This window comes from Bombina bombina, chromosome 5, assembly GCF_027579735.1.
Source record: "Bombina bombina isolate aBomBom1 chromosome 5, aBomBom1.pri, whole genome shotgun sequence".
NCBI classification, from domain to species: Eukaryota; Metazoa; Chordata; class Amphibia; order Anura; family Bombinatoridae; genus Bombina; species Bombina bombina.
The window spans coordinates 751,700,055-751,722,615 of NC_069503.1; the positions used below are offsets into that span (position 1 = coordinate 751,700,055).

Consider the following 22,561-nt stretch of genomic DNA (forward strand, 5'->3'; position numbering starts at 1 on the left):
TTAATTTATTTTCTAATTTTTGTCCCTTCTCTAGATTCCAGTGTACCAGTTGTATCACAAGTTCAATCCTCTGTCTGTGAAGATATTAAACAAATAATGGATACTATAATGAATTTAAATACACAGGTTCAGAATCTCTACAATACTTATGTAGTGGAAAACAGATAATCAATGATTGCATTTAAAAAAAAAAAATGGGTTTTTTTATTTTTTATTTGATGCCACTAAAATTGTCATATTTTGGTATGTTAAAAAGTTTATTCAAAAACCAAAAATATACTGTATTGGCCGTGAGCACTCTCATATCTTTTTTTTTATAATGCCATTTGGATTCAATTTTGTTAATATTTTGGATGTAATAAAAATTATAATTGTTTTACTTACATTTGTCTGTGTGTACAATACATTTTAAACCTTTAACTGATTTTAACTAAATTTCAAAAATAAAAAAGAAAATTAAATAAAAACAGGATAAACTTTAATAAAACTATGTACAAATAACAATATATTCTTTGTCAACCAAAAAATAATAATAACTTTAAAATTGTCCATAACAATGCACTAATTAAACCGTGTTCTTTTTGGATCTGGCGACTCTTGGCTCTGATGTCTATCTCTAATCAATTCTAACAAAGTTTGCATAGTATTTTGAGCCATTCGCATGTTATTTTCAGCTATTGTCAAGGCCCTGTTTATATGTAGGTTCCTTTCCATGTCCATTTCTCTTTGCCAGTTAAAGATTTCACGGTCCAGTTCCAACCGTTGCTGGTTATAAGTGTCAAATCTTTCTAAATGTCCAGACAAAATTTCCTGAACCTGTCTACTGTCTGCTCTATATCCTCTGGCAAGATTTAACATTTCGTTCAGACCTGCATCTTCCAAAGGTGCCTGCTCTTGGACAATAGCTTGTGGTTGTTCCAATGGTTCAATTCCCTGTGCTTGTACTCCATGATCAGGTGGTGAATTTGTATTTTCCTCATCACTACGGGGGTTTATAACAGGCTCATGTATATCCAAATCCTGATCTTGTGCCATCTGTGTTAGGTCAGGAGTCAGGCTTCCACTTTCTGGCGATCTACCCTCTGGTGCTGGAACTGGAACAAGATTCAGAATCACCTCTCTTGATGAATCATCCTCCTCAGCGATATCTTAAAAAAAAAATAAAAAAAATTAGCATTAATTTCTAAAAAAAAAAGATGCTGATCGAAATTTATTCCAACATTAATGGTTAGAGGGGTTACTATACAAGAGAAATTTATAGTGTCATGTTATAATGTCATGTTGGAATCTTACAATAAGATTAAATGTCTTCCTTACTAATCAATAATTGTGATTTTACATGGTACAACTGTTTGCATATAAAATACATCAATCTCACAGTATTACAGTTTGAATAACTATCAAAGTTTAAAAAGTTAAATTTTGTTTGTACCAAAATTATTTGTCTTGTCATCCTATATTTACTTAAAAAAAGTAACTTACCATCAAAAAGTGGTGCTGATTCGGTCACCATGGCTCTGAAGAGACGTCCAACATCTGCTGTAAAAATTAAAATTAAACATTAATATCTAATTTATAAACAAAAATTTAGAAGGTGTATATATAAGTGTTTTAAAGATACATACCAGAGCTTCTTCCAACAGCTGTATCTGGTGTACTGCTCCTTACATCTGGAATAGTATCTGCAGACGATAGGCTGTGGCTGGTATTTGTAGTTGACCGTAAATATTGCCCATGTTGTTGTCTTACGTTCAGAGTCTGAGAAGTAGAAGGACGTGGTATCTCTGATGAAGAGGTAGATGGGGTATGGACAGATGCAGAGGTTGACGCTCTAACTGAACCACCTAGGAGTTAGTAAATACAAATTTAAATTAATACAATCAATAAAATTAAAAGTTTATGTGCAATTTTTGAAATGCTAATTAAAAGTTAAATGTACTCCCATTATAACATTTTCTACCTATGATTTGTATCTTGCTTTAATATACACAAATTAAAAGGTCTCTAAAAACATCTCTCTCAAATGATTCCAATAGAGAATACAATAAAAAAGAAATTAAATTTTACTACTATTATCTAATTTGCTTCATTCGTTAGTTCTCCTTTGTTGCAGAAATAGCAGCTACCGAGCATTTCAATATCAATATATGTTATTCAACAAAGAATATATACAAAATAAAGCAATTTAGATAATGAAAAAAAAAAAAAAAAAAAGGTTGGTTAAAATTGCATGTCCTTTCAAAATCAAACATTTGGGTTTCATTTTACTGTGCCATGTAGGCCTTATTTTTTAAAATACATTAAGCAATAGGAAAAAAAAATGGAGTATATTAGATAATTGAAAATGTTTTTCATGCTCCATCATGAATGCTTTATTTTTCGTTCAATGGAACTTTAAAAACATAGATACAGAGAGAAGTAATCTAATTCATAAATCTATTTTAAAGGAACAGTAAACCAGAAATTGTACAATCAAGATTCCGTTAACAGAATCCAATTTTGTAAAACAAGAACGTAAGAGAAACAATTTTGGAGCAGACAAGTAAACAATATAAATATTAATTTATAAATTATAATTACCACGAATATCGCTATCACAGTCATCGGTTATGCCCTCAATGACCTCCGTGCCAAGCCTCTGTAAAACTTTTCTTTCAAAGTCTGTCAAATCTGCGACATAAGGTTGTCCGCCTCCAGTACCTCGAGCATATTGCTTTTCTTTGGCAATTTTGGATTTTGTTTGACGCTTGATATCGTTGAACCTTTTTTTGCAGGACTCTATATCTTTTTTAGTGGGTCCTTGAGCACTCACTGCGTCACTAATTTTCTCCCAAATAATCTTCTTACGAGCGCCTGGGGTTTGCTTGACTCGACTACCGTAAATATTATCATAATATTCGAGTACTAGATCAACAAGTACAACATTCTGTTGATGTGAGAAGTTAGGGTTGCGAGTCTTCTTAGAAGTAGCAGAATCTCCAGAGCAAGCCATCTTGTCAAAGTGAATACCGAAAAGTAAATAAACAATATTCTAAGATTTCTGGGAAAATGCACATTCTTATACATGTCAGCAGCCAGACGTTGCTTCTTGTCTGACGATTATGACACCTAGATAGTCACGTGGGTAAAGAACTAAACCAATCAGGTCGCAGACTGCTTCTTAACTTTGCTCTTTCGCGCCGAACAAAGCTTCAAAGTTATCAATAATCCGATTGTCTTCGACACACAATAGACACTAAATTTTACGGCTTGGTTTTTAGTACATTTAGTGCATTTAGTACATTTAGTGCATGGTGCAAATGCCGGCGGGTTATTTCGATACGGTCTGTGCGAAAAAATTGATGCCTTAGTACATGGCTCCCTTTGTGTTCAAGACCTCCTAGTTATGGGAGTGATCCACCCAGTTCCAAAGGAGGAACAGGGGCAAGGATTCTATTCAAATCTATTTGTGGTTCCCAAGAAAGAGGGAACCTTCAGACCAATCTTAGATCTCAAGATCCTAAACAAATTTCTCAGGATGCTTATCTTCACATTCCGATACACAAAGATCATCATCGCTTTCTCAGGTTCGCCTACCTAGACAGGCATTACCAGTTTGTGGCTCTTCCCTTTGGGTTAGCTACGGCACCAAGAATCTTTACAAAGGTTCTGGGGTCACTTCTGGTGGTCCTAAGGCCGCGGGGCAGTAGCCCCTTACTTAGACGACATTCTGAAACAGGTGTCGAATTTCCAAATTGCCAAGTCCCATACGGACATTGTTCTGGCATTCCTGAGGTCTCATGGGTGGAAGGTGAACGAAAAGAAGAGTTCTCTATCCCCTCTCACAAGAGTTTCCTTCCTGGGAACTCTGATAGATTCTGTAGAAATGAGGATTTACCTGACAGAAGCCAGGTTGTCAAAACTTCTAAATTCCTGCAGTGTTCTTTATTCTACTTCTCGCCCTTCGGTGGCTCAGTGTATGGAAGTAATCGGCTTAATGGTAGCGGCAATGGACATAGTGCCGTTTGCCCGCCTACATCTCAGACCGCTGCAACTCTGCATGCTCAGTCAGTGGAATGGGGATTACACAGATTTGTCCCCTCTACTAAATCTGGATCAAGAGACCAGGGATTCTCTTCTCTGGTGGCTATCTCAAGTCCATCTGTCCAAAGGTATGACCTTCCGCAGGCCAGATTGGACAATAGTAACAACAGATGCCAGCCTTCTGAGCTGGGGGGCAGTCTGGAACTCTCTGAAGGCTCAGGGGTCATGGACTCAGGAGGAGGCTCTCCTTCCAATAAACATTCTGGAACTAAGAGCGATATTCAATGCTCTTCAGGCTTGGCCTCAGCTAGCGGCAGTGAGGTTCATCAGATTTCAGTCGGACAACATCATGACTGTAGCTTACATCAACCATCAAGGGGGAACAAGGAGTTCCCTAGCGATGTTGGAGGTTTCAAAGATAATTCGTTGGGCAGAGATTCACTCTTGCCACCTATCAGCTATCCATATCCCAGGAGTAGAGAACTTGGAGGCGGATTTTCTAAGTCGACAGACTTTTCATCCGGGGGAGTGGGAGCTCCATCCGGAGGTGTTTGCACAGTTGATTCAACGTTGGGGCAAACCAGAACTAGATCTCATGGCGTCTCACCAGAACGCCAAGCTTCCTTGTTACGGATCCAGGTCCAGGGATCCCAAGGCAGCGCTGATAGATGCTCTAGCAGCGCCTTGGTCCTTCAACCTGGCTTATGTGTTTCCACCGTTTTCTCTGCTCCCTCGTCTGATTGCCAAGGTCAAGCAGGAGAGAGCATCAGTGATTTTGATAGCACCTGCGTGGCCACGCAGGACTTGGTATGCAGAGCTGGTGGACATGTCATCCTTTCCACCATGGACTCTGCCTCTGAGGCAGGACCTTCTACTTCAGGGTCCTTTCAACCATCCAAATCTAATTTCTCTGCGGCTGACTGCTTGGAGATTGAACGCTTGATTTTATCAAAGCGTGGTTTCTCCGAGTCAGTCATTGATACCTTAATACAGGTGCGAAAGCCTGTCACCAGGAAAATCTATCATAAGATATGGTGTAAATATCTTCATTGGTGTGAATCCAAGGGTTACTCATGGAGTAAGGTCAGGATTCCTAGGATATTATCTTTTCTCCAAGATGGATTGGAGAAGGGTTTGTCAGCAAGTTCCTTAAAGGGACAGATTTCTGCTCTGTCTATTCTTTTGCACAAACGTCTGGCTGAGGTTCCAGACGTGCAGGCGTTTTGTCAGGCTTTAGTCAGAATTAAGCCTGTGTTTAAACCTGTTGCTCCACCTTGGAGTTTAAATTTAGTTCTTAAGGTTCTTCAAGGGGTTCCGTTTGAACCTTTGCATTCCATAGATATTAAGCTCTTATCTTGGAAAGTTTTGTTTTTAGTAGCTATTCAGTAGCTATTTGGTATTGGTATCCAACAAGTAATGGATGATCTGTGGACTGGATACACCTTACAAGAGAAAACAAAATTTATGCTTACCTGATAAATTTATTTCTCTTGCGGTGTATCCAATCCACGGTCCGCCCTGACATTTTAAGGCAGGTGTGTTTTATTTTTAAACTACAGTCACCACTGCACCCTATGGTTTCTCCTTTCTCTTGCTTGTCTTCGGTCGAATGACTGGTAGTTGCAGTTAGAGGAGGAGCTATATAGACAGCTCTGCTGTGGGTGATCCTCTTGCAGCTTCCTGTTGGGAAGGAGAATATCCCACAAGTAATGGATGATCCGTGGACTGGATACACCACAAGAGAAATAAATTTTGTTTTTTCTATCACAGGGCCTCTGTCCTGGATGGGGTAAAACTTGGAGGGTTTTTTGAATTTTGGTAGGGCAGTATGGCCCCATTCTGGGTCCAGTCCTCCTTCTGTTAGGAGTGATTCCAGGACTCTTACGTCACACTGCTCCCCAAAATCCAATACATCCTCTCGTATAGGACCTTCCTGTTGTGTCTGAGAGGGACTAATTTCCATGTCCAATTCCCCCCTATGTGTTGTTTTCTGGAAATGTTTGTACAGTGTCAATTTCCTGATTAGTTTGTTTACGTCTAGGAGTGTGTTGAAGAGGTTAAAGCCCACAGTTGGAACATACCCCAAGCCTAATTCCAAAACCCTCTTTTCTTGCTCATTTATCTCGTGGGTAGATAGATTAATAATACTCATAACCACTGGATCATTTATTTCTTCCTTATCGTGTACCTTCCTTTGTGAGTATCTCTTGTATCTTGCCCCCCCCCCCATGTCTCCTCCTGGGAGGGCAATTGAAAAAACCTGATTAACATGTGCTCTTTCTACATTAGTTACATTGCTAAGTGTGCCTACTGTTGTTTCTGATCTTTGTACGTTATATTTGGAATACGCATAGGGCTTTGCATTTTTTAGAATAGGGACTACAGGCATACTGCCTTCTTTTGGCCTAACTACTTGTGTTGTTACATCATGGCCTTGTGGGGTGTAATTACTGTCTGTATCCTCCCCTCCTGATCCTGAACTGTCCCCTTGAGAATCCATTTCATTATCTGAGAATTGGATTCTGCGCTGTCTTCTCTTCAGCCATACACCCAGGCCTGGCTACAAGCAAGGAAGCTGTGTTGGCATCCTTCTCTCTCCCTGCTGTACTTTTCAACACATACCCCACTTGTACCCTCACATTCTCCTCCTTCAAAGTCCATTTGACCCTAATCAATTGGTGTTGCTGCCATATATCACACTCCCCCCCCCCCCCGTCACCAAATCTTTTCCTTGACCCCTTTGCCTTATGGCTACATTATTCCCTCTCATGTGACTCATCTGCCCTCATTCTTGGGGTTTTCAATATTCCTATTGATTATCTTAGCACTCCTGGAGCTCACTTCATCACTTTGCCTCTCACAGTGGACTAATTCCCTCACTCACAAAGATGGCCATTAAATTGACCTATTTTTCAGCCACCATTATTCTGTTTCTCAGTTTACTAACTACCCATACACACTCTATGACCATCATCTCTTGAAATGCACAATCACTACACTGACTGCATATCCACCACCTAACCCTTCAAATAGACTCCACAGATACACCATAAACACAGAACTACTCTCTCACACTCTAACCCCTTTTCTCCCTGAAATCTCCTGCCTTTCCTGTCCTGAGGACTCTCTGTATAATTTCATTCTGACTGCCACCTTTAACAAAATAGCCCCTCCTTCCATAGCTTGCACCCAATGGTAGCACCCCCAGCCTTGGCACACACATTACACGCTACTTGCAAAAATGCACCTGCACTGCAGAATGGCACTGGAGAAAATCTTGCTCTTCTTGCATTACAAACAGGGGTTAATTTCTGCAAAATAAAGTGTGGGAAGTCACCAGGACTTCCACCCCCTCACAATTATTGTTTTATACACAAACACAACACACTGTATTTATAGGTATATAATCTATACACTATGGTTAATAAAAGCAAATTAAAATCAATGAAGGGCTAAATTATTGCATTTGGGCTTGAAAATAGACACTCATGGTTTAATTTTTACATGGCAGGGTGACATTTTTATTTGTAATTTAGCATTCAACTGATACTGAGAAGCTAGACACACACTTTTTAGAACACATGATGAGGCATTTGTACATAGATGATTTTGAATAATCCAAAAAGCTAAGAGCCTTGGTAAAAATTTAGGAGATGTTACTTCCTGGCTCTCAGGATGTGTAAGGGTCTGCCATGTAAACATCTGATATCATGATCTTATGGTCACAAGGCATCTGAGTGTCATTTTATTTTACCATTAACACGTAAACCAAGTAAATGTACACTGGCAGAGGAAGTAGGAGGCATAAGGGCACCCTAACATTGAAAGCAAAACAAGATACCTTTCAATTTGGGATGAAACTGGTAAGGTTGAATCTGCAGCATTATCTTGCACAGGTCAGCATTATACAGAGAATCTGGCTTGCTGACCATAAATTTATAGACATACAGACTGCACATACTATTGGTGAAAATAAAGTAATTGGGCTTATCCTACTTCAAGATGTTTCACAAACATCTTTAATTGCAAGCACTATTTTCCACATGTATTTCCCTTGCACACCTCACCCCACCTATCTCTGGAAGAACTAAAAGGAATTCCAATCAGAGAGGAAGCTGGAAGGACATGACTCTTCCCTGTTTAATGAGCACATTTTTTTCTTTGGTGTAATGCTAAGCTTTTTTTTTTTAACCACTTTAAAATAACTTAAAGGGATAGTCAAGTCCAAAAAAAACTTTCATGATTCAAATAGGGCATGCAATTTTAAACAACTTTCCAATTTACTTTTATCACCAATTTTGCTTTGTTCACTTGGTATTCTTAGTTGAAAGCAAAACCTAGGCGATTCATATGATAATTTCTTAGACCTTGAAGGCCGCCTCTAATCTAAATGCATTTTGACAGTTTTTCACCACTAGAGGGCCTTAGTTCATGTGTTGCATATAGATAACATTGAGCTCTTACACGTGAATTTACAGTGACTGCACTGATTGGCTAAAATGCAAGTCTATCAAAAGAACTGAAATAAGAGGGCAGTCTGCAGAGGCTTAGATACAAGGTAATTACAGAGGTAAAATGTGTATTATTATAACTGTGTTGGTTATACAAAACTGGGGAATGGGTAATTAAGGGATTATCTATCTTTTAAAACAAAAAAAAAAATCTGGTGTTGACTGTCCCTTTAACTAGACACACATGAAGTGCAAACTTTCGGCTAGATTATGAGTTTTTGTCGGTAAGGCTTGCGGGGCTAACGAGCAGTTTCAGCTCACCGCTCACCTACAGACAATGCTGGTATTACGGGTTTTTACAAACCCGGCGTTAGCCGCAGAAAAGTGAGCGAAGAGCAACATTTTGCTCCACATCCCACCTCAATACCAGCGCTGCTTACGATAGCGGTAAGCTGGCTAAACGTGCTCATGCACGATTTCCCCATAGGAATCAATGGGGTGGATTCAGCTGAAAAAAAACATAACACCTGCAAAAAAGCAGCGTTCAGCTCCTAACGCAGCCCCATTGATTCCTATAGGGAAATACATTTATGTCTACACCTAACACCCTAACATGAACCCCGAGTCTAAATACCCCTAATCTGCCGTCCCCGACATCTGCTTTAACCTAACTACACTTATTAACCCCTAATCTGCCGCCAATGTCGCCGCCACTATAATAAATATATTAACCCCTAAACCTATGTCTAACCAACACCCCCTAATTTAAATATAATTTTAAATAATCTAAAATAACTTTAATTAACTAAATTATTCCTATTTAAAACTAAATACTTACCTTAATTCCAATTGGCTGATAGAATTCTATCAGCCATTCGGAATTCAAGGGATGCCATCTTGGATGACGTCACTTAAAAGTACCGTCATTTAGTGTTAGTCGTCGGAAGGAAGAGGATGCTCCGCGTCGGATATCTTGAAGACGGACCCGCTCCGGATGGATGAAGATAGAAGATGCCGTCTGGAGGACCTCTTCTGCCCGGATAGGATGAAGTCTTCTGCCCGGTTGGGTGAAGACGTCTCAAGGTAGGGTGATCTTCAAGTGGTTAGCGTTAGGTTTTATTAAGGGGGGATTGGGTGGGTTTTAGAGTAGGGTTGGGTTGTATTTTTTTTACAGGTAAAAGAGCTGATTACTTTGGGGCAATGTCCCGCAAAAGGCCCTTTTAAGGGCTATTTGTAATTTAGTATAGGGTAGGGATTTTTATTATTTTGGGGGGGCTTTTTTATTTTATTAGGGGGATTAGATTAGGTGTAATTAGTTTTAAAAATTGTAATTATTTTATTATTTTCTGTAATTTAGTGTTTGTTTTTCGTAATTTAGATAATTGTATTTAATTGTAGTTAATTTAGGGAATTAATTTAATTATAGTGTAGTGTTAGGTTTATTTTTATTTTACAGGTAAATGTGTCTTTATTTTAGCTAGGTAGCTATTAAATAGTTAATAACTATTTAATAACTATTGTGCCTAGTTAAAATAAATACAAAGTTGCCTGTAAAATAAAAATAAACCCTAAGCTAGCTACAATGTAACTATTAGTTATATTGTAGCTATCTTAGGGTTTATTTTATAGGTAAGTATTTAGTTTTAAATAGGAATAATTTAGTTAATGATAGTAATTTTATTTAGATTATTTTAAATTATATTTAAGTTAGGGTTAGGGTTAGACTTAGGTTTAGGGGTTAATACATTTAATATAGTTGCGGTGACGTTGGGGGCGGCAGATTAGGGGTTAATAAATGTAGGTAGGTGTCAGCTATGTTAGGGACGGCAGATTAGGGGTTAATAAAATTTAACTAATGTTTGCGAGGCGGGAGTGCGGCGGTTTAGGGGTTAATATATTTATTAAAGTGGCGGCGATGTTCGGTCGGCAGATTAGGGGTTAAAAATTTTATTTAAGTGTTTGCGATGTGGGGGGGGGCATCGTTTTAGGGGTTAATAGGTAGTTTATGGGTGTTAGTGTACTTTTTAGCACTTTAGTTAAGAGTTTTATGTTACGGCGTTAGCCCATAAAACTCTTAACTACTGACTTTTAAATGCGGTACGAGTCTTGACAGGAGAGGGTCTACCGCTCACTTTTTCCGAGACTCGTAATACCGGCGTTATGCAAGTCCCATTGAAAATATGGGATACGCAATTTATGTAAGTGGATTTGCGGTATGTTTGAGTCGCGGAAAAAAAGTGAGCGGTACACCTGTACCTGCAAGACTCGTAATACCAGCTTTAGGAAAAAAAGCAGCGTTGGGACCTCTCAACGCTGCTTTTTAACCCTAACGCTAAACTCGTAATCTAGCCAATAGTTTTTAACTTACATGGTGCATTGCCAGCTTAGCTCCACACTCTCCTTCCTCCCCTCTCCTTTCTTTTCAGGGCGGCTGAGGCCTCCATGCCTGACAGTAACTCCAGACACCTCCTCTGTCACACCCACTTATGGTGCAATTGTCTTATTTCAGCTAAGGGGAGCTAAAAACCCAAGAGCAAGCCGCACAGAAATGTAAGCACACACTGTGCATGGTGATCACACAGCAGGAACGCTGACAGGTTTGCATTTAGTGTATTGTAGGAAGTGTTATTGCCCATTACTTGAGGATCTCACTATACCTCTAACCAGACTGTGCTTCAGCTCCTCCCACTAGCAGCAGCAGTGTTTACTGAACTGTTTCTGTTCTCTGTCCAGGGGGAACTTAGTTCCTCCTGCAAAAATAGTGCAGAGCCTCCATTCCCATGCGTTCCCGCTGGGCTTGACCCCTGATTTCAAATTTATGCTGCGCTCCTAATCATTCGCACTCAACCTCTCTAAACAAAGCTACTTTTCAAATATTATTTCATCTATGTCCCTCATTCCTAAGCGTCTTTTCTCCACTTTTTTTATTTAGCTTTTTAGTGAGGTTGCAAAGTCAATATCAAATATGAGGTTAGAGAAACATTATGCTCATTTAAATGCATTGGTCAAATTAACAGAAATTCTGGACATACACAGCTTGAAAACAACAATAAAAAGCAATAATATCAATAACCTTGATTTGTTAAATGTAACCTATAAGAAGTATTCAAATCAAACTTCTTTTCTAATATAATTTAAATAAAATAACTACCCAAACAATTTGAAGGTACAGTGCAAAATATTTGTGTATGTAAATTCTTTAAATAATTAGGTAAACAAATAGCTGGTGAAGTAAAAGCCAACTTCAAAAAAATGCAGCTTTCTTTAATACAGGTGATGAGTCCACAAGACATTACTCCTGGAAATTACCTTTCCTGACTGCTAGGCAAAGATTCCCAAACCCCAAGAGCTCTATGAAACCCCTCCCACCTTACTAAAAACTTGTATTTGTCTCTGCTAGTGGAAGGTTAAGAATGAAGATGTGTCTATGATTCTTCCGCAACAGGGGCTTTCTGTCTATGTTGAGGCACATTTCCCTCAAAGAGTACAGTGTTTGTCAGAGGGACCTCATGGGAAATTTTGTCACAGACCTTCCATGGTGGTCTCAGGGACTTGTCTTTTCCTCCTCTAATGGATCTACAATATACTATATTCCATAACCTCTGCTGATATGTTTCAGTACTGGTTTGGCTTTCTACTGGTCTTTTACTAAAAGCTGAGTGCCTGTTTGTAAGTATCATATTTTATTTTATAAAATGATGATAGAGATTTTTCCCACTACTAGGAGGATGTCAAGTATCCATATCAGAGCTTAAAATCCCTCCCATCTCTCTCTTAGTTTTGTTCTTGGTCTCATAGGAGTCGGTTGAGAATAGAGGTGTTTCCAGCTACTTATAAATTTAAATTTGGGAGCTCAGACCAAGGTGACTCCCAGAGTCCCTGGGAATTATTAATCACAAAGAAGACAGAAGAGAAACTTCACAGCAACTGAATAATATGAGGACATAGGAATACCCTGTTATGTGTACAGTATTTCCTTATGGGACTTCAGCCATAACTACCCTCAAGTGTCACAGGGACTCGTCCTTAGCCTCCCTCCTGAGGGACACAGGTATTTCCCAATGCAATCCTCTGTGGTACCCGATACTTGCACTGGATGGGCTCTCTACTAGATACTGCTGCAGCTGCATTGACAAGGATTTGACATGCCTGGTAAGCCAGTGGAGGGGTGCTGCTTAAGGTAAGTGACTTTACACAGCACACACACAGCCCAGAGGCTATCTGTAGGTAATCTGACACAGGAACAGCATAGCCAGGGGACTTAGCTTGCTCTTCTCATGACACACTTCTTTTTTTTTTTTTACGTTCATACCTACCCTATTCTTATCAGGGACATAGCCAGGTAACATTGTTGCCCTTCACAGCCATCTGGCAGCTCTAGGGAAATATTTATGGCACTTTTTAGAAACTAGCTACCTGGCCCTTTAAGAAAACCGCTGACTGCTCAGTGCAGTTAGCTGATCAATAGAGGAAACTCTGGTAAGGCATGGGGACCATGTTTTTATGAGGGAAAGTATTTATTATGCTTGGTGTACCTTATATAATATTATTACACTCAAAATGGCTTTGTAGCCTTCTCTGATGTACTGGCTTCTCTCCTGGTGGTAGCTCTGCCCCCTCAACTTCCTATTCACTCAGGAGATATTACTAGGCAGAAAACAGCTCAGGAAATTATAGGGCAGTAATTGCTAAAGTACAAGATCAGGAAGGAATATTTTGGGTGGTGTTCTTCCAGAGGGTTTTCTTGGTATTCCTTTGGATTTGTAGAATCCTTCAGTCCTTACAGGGTGGCTTTGACAAGGGTTTGTACGTTAATTTTCTTAAAAGGTCACATTTCTGCTTTATCTGTTCGTTTTCATAGGGAGTTGGCTAAACTTCTTGAGGTTCAGACTTTTGTCCAGGTGTTAGTTAGAATTAGGCCAGTTGTGAAACCTATTTCTCTACCCTGGAATTTGAACCTAGTTTTCTCTGTATTACAAGGTCCTCTTTTTGAACCAATGCATTCCATTGATATCTACTGTTATCTTGGAAAGTACTTTTCCTATTAGCAATCTCTTTGGCAAGGAGAGTTTGAGTTGTCAACCTTGTCTTGTGATTCTCAATTTCTACTTATTCACAAGGATAGGCTTACTCTGTACTAAATATGATACACTTCCTAAAGTAGTTTCTACTGAAAATATCAATCAAGAAATTGTTCTTCCTTCATTGCGTTCATATCCTGCTAACTCTCAGGAGTGACTATGACATAATTTTTTTTTAGTCAGGGCTTTGAAATTCTATCCCCAAGCTACTAAAGATTTCAGACAAACTTCTAGTTTGTTTGTTCACTACTCTGGGACTCATAAGGGGCAAAAAGCTACTAAGGTGATTCACAAGGCTTATTTGGTGGTGGGAAAGTCGCCTCCTAAACATATTACAGCTCTTTCTACAAGAGCAGTTCCAACATCCTTGGCTTTTAAAAAATATGCATCTTTGGAGCAGATTTGCAAAGCTGCAACATGGTCTTCTCTGCTTACGTTTTCCAAATTGTATTGCTTTGATGTTTTTGCTATTTCACAAGAAGCTTTTGTCAGGAAAGTAATTTAGGCTGCAGTGTCGGCTAAATAGAACTGGCAGAAAAATTCTCCCACCCTTTCCGTAACATAGACCATCTCCTTGGGTATTAATCCCATATGTTATGGAGGACCGTGGACCATCATAATTTTACGAAAGAAAACAACATTTATTCATACCTGATAAATTATTTTCTAATGATGGTTCACACGCCCTGCTCATTTCAATTTTTGAGCGACAGTTCTAATGGCACCTTTACAGACCCTGCTTTGTCTTTCCTACCTATATGTTACCTATTCTCTACCTGGCTATATTTTAAACTAAGAGAGATGGCTATGATATGGTTTCTTGACCTCCTCCTAGTGGTGGGAAATATATCCCATATGTTATGGAAGACTGTGGAACAGGAGCAGAGCTACCGGTGGTGCAAGCGGTGCCATTGCACCAGGGCCCGAGCATTGGGGGGGCCCACACAGGGGAGTGGAAGAAATGACCATTTGTACGGAGCCCCAAGGCTCTACTCACCAAAGAGGAGTCTGACAGGAAAGGACGCTTCATAGTCGCGTTAAACAGACGGTACCATTTATGCTGCTAGAGACCATGGCTAGCTAGGAAGCATAGGGTTAATATACTGCTAGTGAGTACAGAGCACTAACTAACCTAATTCCTCTTAGCGCGGCCCCATTTATGGCTGCACACAGTACCTCCAATTTAGCGCGCCTATGAAGCTTCCCTGCTTGACTCCAGTTTAGCGCGCCCAGCCTTTTACCGCCTTAGATCAAGGGAAGGAAGGACCACTACAGGTCTCTAAACTTTAGCTGACACTCACGTAGTGTTAGTAGCACAGCTGAGGAGTGTGCATTCAACCCAAAAGGAGTATAAGGTAAGGGGGGCTGTCATCACTAGGTTGCAAGGAGTACTTACTATACATGTTCTGCACGTAGAATTAAGGAACAAAAAGACAAAATAGATGACTATGTAATTTGATTCATATTGATATATTCACTGTACTCTGTAATTGCAAAAGTTATTTTTTTTCCTCCCTTGGTACTGGGATTTAATATTTTTCTATGAAAGCAGTCTTCACATTATTCAAATACAAAGCTGTTTCATAGAGCAAAGTGCTTCTAGAATTTGCCATTATAAAAGTACTATAAAAGCATTGGCAGAAATGGGGTTAACATAGTGCACAACATACATTTCTGCATTTTGTTTGGGTAAACTGGTTAATTAAAAACTAGGGGGGAAAGGGGCCCAAAAAAATTCTTGCATCTGTTCATAAGGTCCGCCACTGCTGTGGACCATGATAATTCAAAAGAAAAGAATTTATCAGGTAATTGGATAAATGCACGTATGCCCTTTTTTATGCTCACGTCGTGTCTTGGTGCACTATTCTCTTTATATTAACTATAGTTTTAAGCACACCCTTCTTAGCTGAGCACTAACCAAGCTTCGGGTGTCGAGTCTACTTGTCTCCTACTTTATTTTCCGCGTAGCATGCCTTGGCCTAATAAGTTTCACAAGCTACTTTAGGAGGTTATACATTTTTCCATTCCTCAAGAGCTTTTTTTGTGGGGTTATAACTGTTATGCTTTTGTAGTTAGATGCTATAAAGGAGCCTTCTGATACTGTCGTTAAATCTACCTTAGATGCACATAGTCGTTAAATCTACCTTAGATACACATAGTAAAAAGGCTGAGGTATCTCCTCCAGCTTATTTATGTGACTCATGTTTAAATGTGTTAATGCGTTCAGAAAGATTTCAACAGGTCTTCTGAGAGTAAAAGGTCAGTCTAGAATTTGCCTTCTATTAGTGCTATGCCTCCTCAGGTTAGTATTCATGTTGGTAATCCTGTTGTTTCTTCAGAAGGAGAAGTTTCCTCTGATGATGAGGCATCTTCTTCTGATGTTGACCCTGATCTATCCTCTTTTTTTATTTAAATATGAACATATTCGTTCTCTTTTAAAAGAGGTTTTGCAAACTTAAGGGATTAAAGATACTAAGGTTTCTGAGGAAGTCTACTAATCACTTATATTCTATCTTTAAAAATGTTGCTAAAACCCCTGAGGTTTTTCCTATATCTGATGCTGTCTCTGAGATAGTTGCTAGAGAATGGTCTAAGCCAAGTAATGTGTTCAATAAGATTGTAGTTCTTTGGGGTCTCCCAGAGATAGATCGAATGGCTTCTCGGTTAAACTCCCCAGGTACTTTGCAAGGTCCAGGGATCCTCAGGCAGAGTTTGTGGATGCTCTAGTAGCTTGTTGGTCATTTCAGCTTGCTTATCTATTTCCTTCTCTGGTTCTTCTTCCCAGAGTGATTAAAAAGATAAGGCTAGATAACTCATCAGTAATCCTGATTGCCCCAGCTTGGCCTCGCAGGATTTGGTATGCAGATCTGGTTCAGATGTCCAGCTGCTCACCTTGGCCTTTTCCTCTATAATCAGACTTTCTGTCTCAAGGTCCGTTTTTCCATCTGGATCTTAAGTATTTTAGCTTGATAGCATGAAGATTAAACAGTTAGTTCTTAACCATAGAGTTTTCTCAGATTCTGTGATTGAAACCTTGATCCAGGCACAAAAGCCTGTGACATGGAAGATTTATCATAAGGTCTAGGAACGCTTTTATTTCTTGGTGTAAAGAATTTTGCAATTCTTACTGGATGGTTTGGATAAGGGCTTATCTGCCAGTTCTTTGAAAGGGCAGATTTCTGCTCTTTTAGTTTTGTTTTATTGAAAGATTGCATAATCTTCCTGACATTCATGGTTTTGTTCAGGCTTTGGCACAGATTATGCCTGTGATTAAGCCAATGTCTCCTCCCTGGAATCTTAACTTGGTGTTAAAGGTTTTGCATGCTCCTCCATTTGAGCCTATGCAAAAATTGGATATTAAACTTCTTTCTTGGAAAGTTGCTTTGTTCTCTTCTGCTAGAAGAATATCTGAATTATCTGCTCTTTCTTGTGATCCTCCTCTTATTTTCCATCAGGATATGGCTGTTTTGAGAACTAAGCCTTGACTTTTTGCCTTAGGTGGTATCTTCAGATAACTTTAGTTAGGAAATTGTTGTCCCTTCTTTATGCCCTAATCCAAAGATTTCTTCAGAACGGCTTCTTCATAATTTGGATGTGTTTAGAGCTGTGAAGTATTGGGTTAATGCTACTAAGGATTTTAGGCAAACTTCTAGTTTTTGTTCTTTTTTCAGGTTACAGATGAGGGCAGAAAGCTTCTGCTGTTTCTTTGGCTTTCTTGGAGGTGGAACAGTCTCCAACTAATTGGATTACAGCCCATTCTACCAGGTCTGTGGTTACATCATGGGCTTTCAAGAATGAGGCCTCTGTTTATCAAATTTGCAAAGAGGCTACTTGGTTTTATTTGCATACTTTTACTAAATTCTACAATTTTGATGTTTTTGCTTCTACTGAGGCAGCCTTTGGAAGGAAATTCCTTCAGACAGTGGTATCAGCTTAATATATATTTTTTGCCTATAAGCTATTTTAAGTGCATGTTTTAAAAAAAATCATTGAGGATTCTTTGTGAAAGAAGATGGTTTTTCTATCCCGCCATTTCTTTTCATTATTTGTGGACTCCACAGATTGTTTATTAGTTCCCAAGAGTAATGGATTGTGAACTCTCACCACCTGTATGAAAGAAAACATAATTTATGATTATTTATTAAATTAATTTCTTTTGTGGTGGTGAGAGTCCACAAGACTCACCCTGTTGTATTAATCGGTGATGATTATTTTTGGCACATCTTTTTTCCCTGCTCCTATTTTTTGGGGGGTTCTTAATTCCTTTTCCTACCTTTTTTGGTTGGCTATTTGTCAAACTAGTTTCTGGTTAGGTGGGAGGGGTTTTATAGAGTTCTTGGAAATCTTTGCGTCCTCCTAGTGGTTAGGAAAGGTAATTCTTGGGAGTAATGGATTGTAGACTCTTCATCAGGTAAGCATAAATAAAGTGCTGCTGGAAAGCACACATAAATATTTGAGTCCTCGCTAAAATACAGAGCTCCAGATCGCACTTTATAGACGGCAATCCAATTGAAGCCTCACTTGCAGCAAGTTAAATTTGGAGCCCCCTTTTAATCTGTGTAGGCAAGGTTAGAATACCTAGCTGAGTTTCAGGCTGCAAAAGTATGGCTGCTTGCAAAAGGCAGTGTTAGTCTGAAACAAATGTGACTACCACCTACATTTTTCTACACAGCTTAGGATACAAGTTGCTGTCTGTCCTCATCGCTTTAAGAAAGAGCTTGACTAACCCACCGGTGGAGCCTTGGTTGTGCCCACAGCTTGATAGAGTCACTATTTACCCCAATTAAATGAGGGGATAATCTGAAATTAGTTGCACGCACCTAACTAATACCAGAGCTGCAGCACATTGCGACCACTTGCTTGCTCGGCACACTCCACCCCCATATTTTTTCCACTTTTAATACTTTGCATCTCTCTCCTCCCATTAACACTACTGTCCAAGCACATGACTTTTCAATACATTTCAAAACCAAAATTGATTCCATCCGACATAAAATAAATTCCTTCCACAACAACAATAGCCACACCACAAATAACTGCAAACTTTCAAACACATCATATCCCAAAACTCTGCATATTCACTTCTGTTACTGAGGAGGAGGTTTCTGCCCTCCTTTCTTCTTTCCATCTTGCTACTTGTCCCCTTGATCCTATAACTTTACAACTGCTACCTTCCCTTTCTCTTAATCTTACACCATCCTTACATATATATTTAATCTCTCCCTTAAATCTGGTACATTTCCAACATCCCTTAAACATGCTCTAATTACACCTATTCTTACATAAAAACATAGATTTTAACAGCAGATAAGAACCATAGGCCCAACAAGTCTGCCCAATATTTTGTAAAAGTAGAAACCTGTCTAGTTTGTAGGAAAGCCTTATGCTTATCTGAAGCCCCCACAGTGTTTGTCATTACCACCTCTTGTGGAAGTTTATACCCATTAAGTTTATACTTAGAAAACCTTCACCTTTATCCAACATCAGCTTGCAACTATCGCCCAATCTCTCTTCTTCCCCTTGCCTGTAAACTTTTTTGATCGGATTGTTTATAAACTCTTATCACACTCTCTCATCTAACCATCTCTTTGACCTTTTGCAATCTGGCTTTCACCCCCAACACTCTACCAAAACTGTCATCAATACGGTGACAAATGGCCTTTTTACAGCCAAGTCTAAAGGTAAATTTTTTAGACCTTTTTACTGCCAAGTCTAAAGGTCATTACTCCGTGCTAATCCTGTTAGACCTCTCTGCATTTTTTTACACTGTAAACTATCCATTGGTGCATTAGATCCTAAAATCCTTGGGTATTTGTGACACAGCTCTACTGTGGCTATCTTCCTACCTTTCTAACCATACCCTCAGTGTATCCTTCTCTGGCTCTTCCTCCTCCCCTCTACCCCACCCTTTTCTTTTAGGGTACCTCAAGGCTCAGTTCTAGGTCCCTTTCTTTTCTCAGTCTACACATCATCTCTAGGGTCATTAATCAAGTCCTGTGAGTTTCAGTATCATCTTGATGCTGATGACACTCAAATCTACCTTTTTGCGCCAGACATTTCCACTTTCCTGTTGACTTGTGTCACCAGCTGCCTAGCTAATAACACATTCTGGATGGCCTCTCACTACCTAAAGCTGAACCTCTCTAAAACCAAACTTCTCCTATGTCCTACCTATACCAATCTCCCCATTCCTTAAATGTTTGCTTTAGATTCATACAAATGTGATAGATAAATTTCTTGATTAATAGAACTGCATCAATTCTATGTAACTTCTTCTCTCTTGGTATAAAGGTAAAGTAAAATCAGATTTAAACGTTCATAATTCAGATAGAGCATGCAATTTTAAAAAAACTTTCCAATTTACTGCTATGATCTAATTTACATTGTTCTCTGTGTATCCTTTGTGGAAAAGCATACTTCGGTATGTTCAGGAGCAGCAATGCACTACTGAAAGCTAGCTGCTGATTTGTGGCTGCATATATATGCCTCTTGTCCTTGGTTCACCTGAAATGTTCAGCATTTTATAAGAGAAGTTTGAAAGGCATGATGCAGAGTAGAAGCAAGGTCAGTCGGTTTATGACGACTAAAGAGACTGACCATGCTTCTTCAGATGGTGGATATATCAGCCTTATTAGAAGAGCTGAAGGCAGCAGCTGCTCCAGAGAATCTGGATGTGATGAGACAGCTGCAGGAGGCACTATGAGCTTCTGTGGCTCAGATGAGGCCTGTACAGCAATAACTGTCCCCAGAGAAGCTTAGCTCTGGAGACTCAGTTCAAAAAAGGAGGAGGAGCCAGCAGGGGCCCAGGTCAGTGGCTGGTGTATGTGTTAGTTCTTCAGTGGAGGAAGGTGCTTTGTGCAGGAGTTGCCCGTGCATGTGGAGGATGGTTACAGTTCTAGTGCAGCAGGTGATGAGGCCTCTAAGGACAGCATTAGACCATCTGGCTGAGTTCTGCATGCTGAAGATATGTGGACTGATATAAATAAAAAAACTAAATAAATAAAGTATTGATCCTGCCTGGCAGCAGCACAATCGTGATTTAGCTTCTAGAGAGGCAAGATCAATACTTTGTAGCAGAAATAGCTTTTAAAAGCTATTTAGTGTAAACTGATCTACTGCAGAGCGTACCATGAAACACATATTGATCTTGGCAACATTATGTAACCAACATTATTTTTGAAAGCTAATTTTGTTATTTTATAAGATCAGAGCCTACATAAAACATCTATTGATATTGCCAACATCAGATTTTTTTTTCTTTTCCAATATTGCCGTGTAGTTTTCTGATCTACTAATCATATTATATACCATTACCTCTAGATTGTTACCTATATATTTTTTTAAAATAATTTTATTTCTAATATTGCTAACTACTAATACCTACATTATATCTAATACTTCCACCTATAGACTGCTGATCTGCTGACTGCCCGCTGTCTTTTATGTTACATTTTTTTTATTTCTTGCTGCCCAGTGAGACACCCACAAAAAAAATCAAAGAACTATGCAAAAAAATTTTTTATGTCCAAACCTCTTCAATTTCTAATAGTAGTATGGAAGACAGCACCTTTGTATCATGTCCTGGGGCATGGAAAAGGACCAGCCAAGTCCCAATGTAGTATTCCAATAAACAAATAGATATCCAACCTCCAAGTAACAGTTAAAAGACCTTTATTTTCTTTTTAAAGGGTCCATAAAGAAAATCAACGTTTCAAACCACACACTGGTTCTTAGTCATGTCTAGTATGTCTATACTAGTTGGATCAGTTTAACAGGAGAAGACCAGAAGCTTGAACCTCAGCCACTTTCACAATTCAGTATGCCAGGAGACTGTGGAGGTTCCCTGCTCAGTGCCACAGCCTACACAAGAGTTCTCCCTTTCTATCAATGCTCATTCTGTTCAGAAGGTTACCCTCTATGGAGCTAATAATCATAACCAGCCTGTACTGAGGTACACATATATAAGGAGACATTGAGCCAGGACAAGCCCTTCCAAGCTTAGGCGGATATACCAAGCAGTATAAGAAAATTACTTCAGAAGAGATTCACACCAGTAAGTTTGCAAGCCAAAATTCATGTTTCCCTGGGGGACACCTACAATTGGGGACTGTGCTAACTAATATGACCCCAGATCTCCGCTACCTAATCGCCGTTGATAATGCACTGCAGCTCTTCTGTGATTCCTAGTGTCCCCAAACAAAAGAGGAATCGGCTAAGATACACCCTCATACACATGCGTGGAATCCATAAGTGTTAGTGAGATAACTGTTTATTATATTAGTTTCCAAGAGATAAGTTCTATGACAGCAATGAGCTTGAGACTATTTTAAACAGACACTAGCAACTTCCTACCACCACTCATGAACACTGTTGTATACACTATTTTATTAATGCTATATACTAAACTTAAAAATCTGTTCTATGAAGACAGTCCTTCCCTTTGTGTCAAGTATGCAGGATTAAGAAAGTCCCAGTACTAGACAGGGTTGCCCACTATCGCCCCTTGTCTTTAATATTGCCCTTTAACCATTAGCTATTTGATTAAGAGATATTCTGAAAGGGATTACTATCGGTACACAACTGTTGAAAATTCTCCTTTATGCGGATGATCTATTACTTTTTCTTGATACTACTCGTCAGTCCATACCAATAACTTTTCAGTGTCTCAATGATTTCAGATCTTTCTCAGGATATAAAATAAATCTTGAGAAAAGTGAACTTATGTGAGTTAGTAAGTCTAGGATAAGTTTTCAAGAGCACCCGTTTAGAGTTGTCAACTTCATCAAATATTTAGGTATAGAGCTACATAAGAATCCTAAAAATTGGTACAAATCATATTTTTGCCCCCTTTTCAAAACGTTAAAACTGACTTGGAAACTTGGGCCTCCTTCCCTTTATCCATTTTGGGGAGTGTAAATTTAATTAAAACAATTATCTTTCCTCGTCTATTATACCCTCTTCAAAATTTACCATTGTTTATACTAAATGAGGATTTATGTAAGTCTT

At 39.1% G+C, this 22,561-nt stretch overlaps 1 protein-coding gene across 1 annotated transcript in view; it reads right to left on the bottom strand.

Annotated features, from left to right (window-relative positions):
* Window positions 1–451: 451 nt before the first annotated feature.
* The window catches only part of LOC128660797 (uncharacterized), a 77,807-nt gene continuing 55,697 nt past the window's right edge, over window positions 452–22,561 (bottom strand). The window contains exons 2-4 of the mRNA XM_053714820.1: window positions 1,626–1,844; window positions 1,483–1,539; window positions 452–1,148 (exon numbers count right to left, since the gene is read on the bottom strand). Of these exons, the coding sequence (XP_053570795.1) occupies window positions 562–1,148; window positions 1,483–1,513 (618 nt within the window). The 5' untranslated portion in view covers window positions 1,514–1,539; window positions 1,626–1,844 and the 3' untranslated portion in view covers window positions 452–561. The remainder of the gene's footprint in view (window positions 1,149–1,482; window positions 1,540–1,625; window positions 1,845–22,561) is intronic.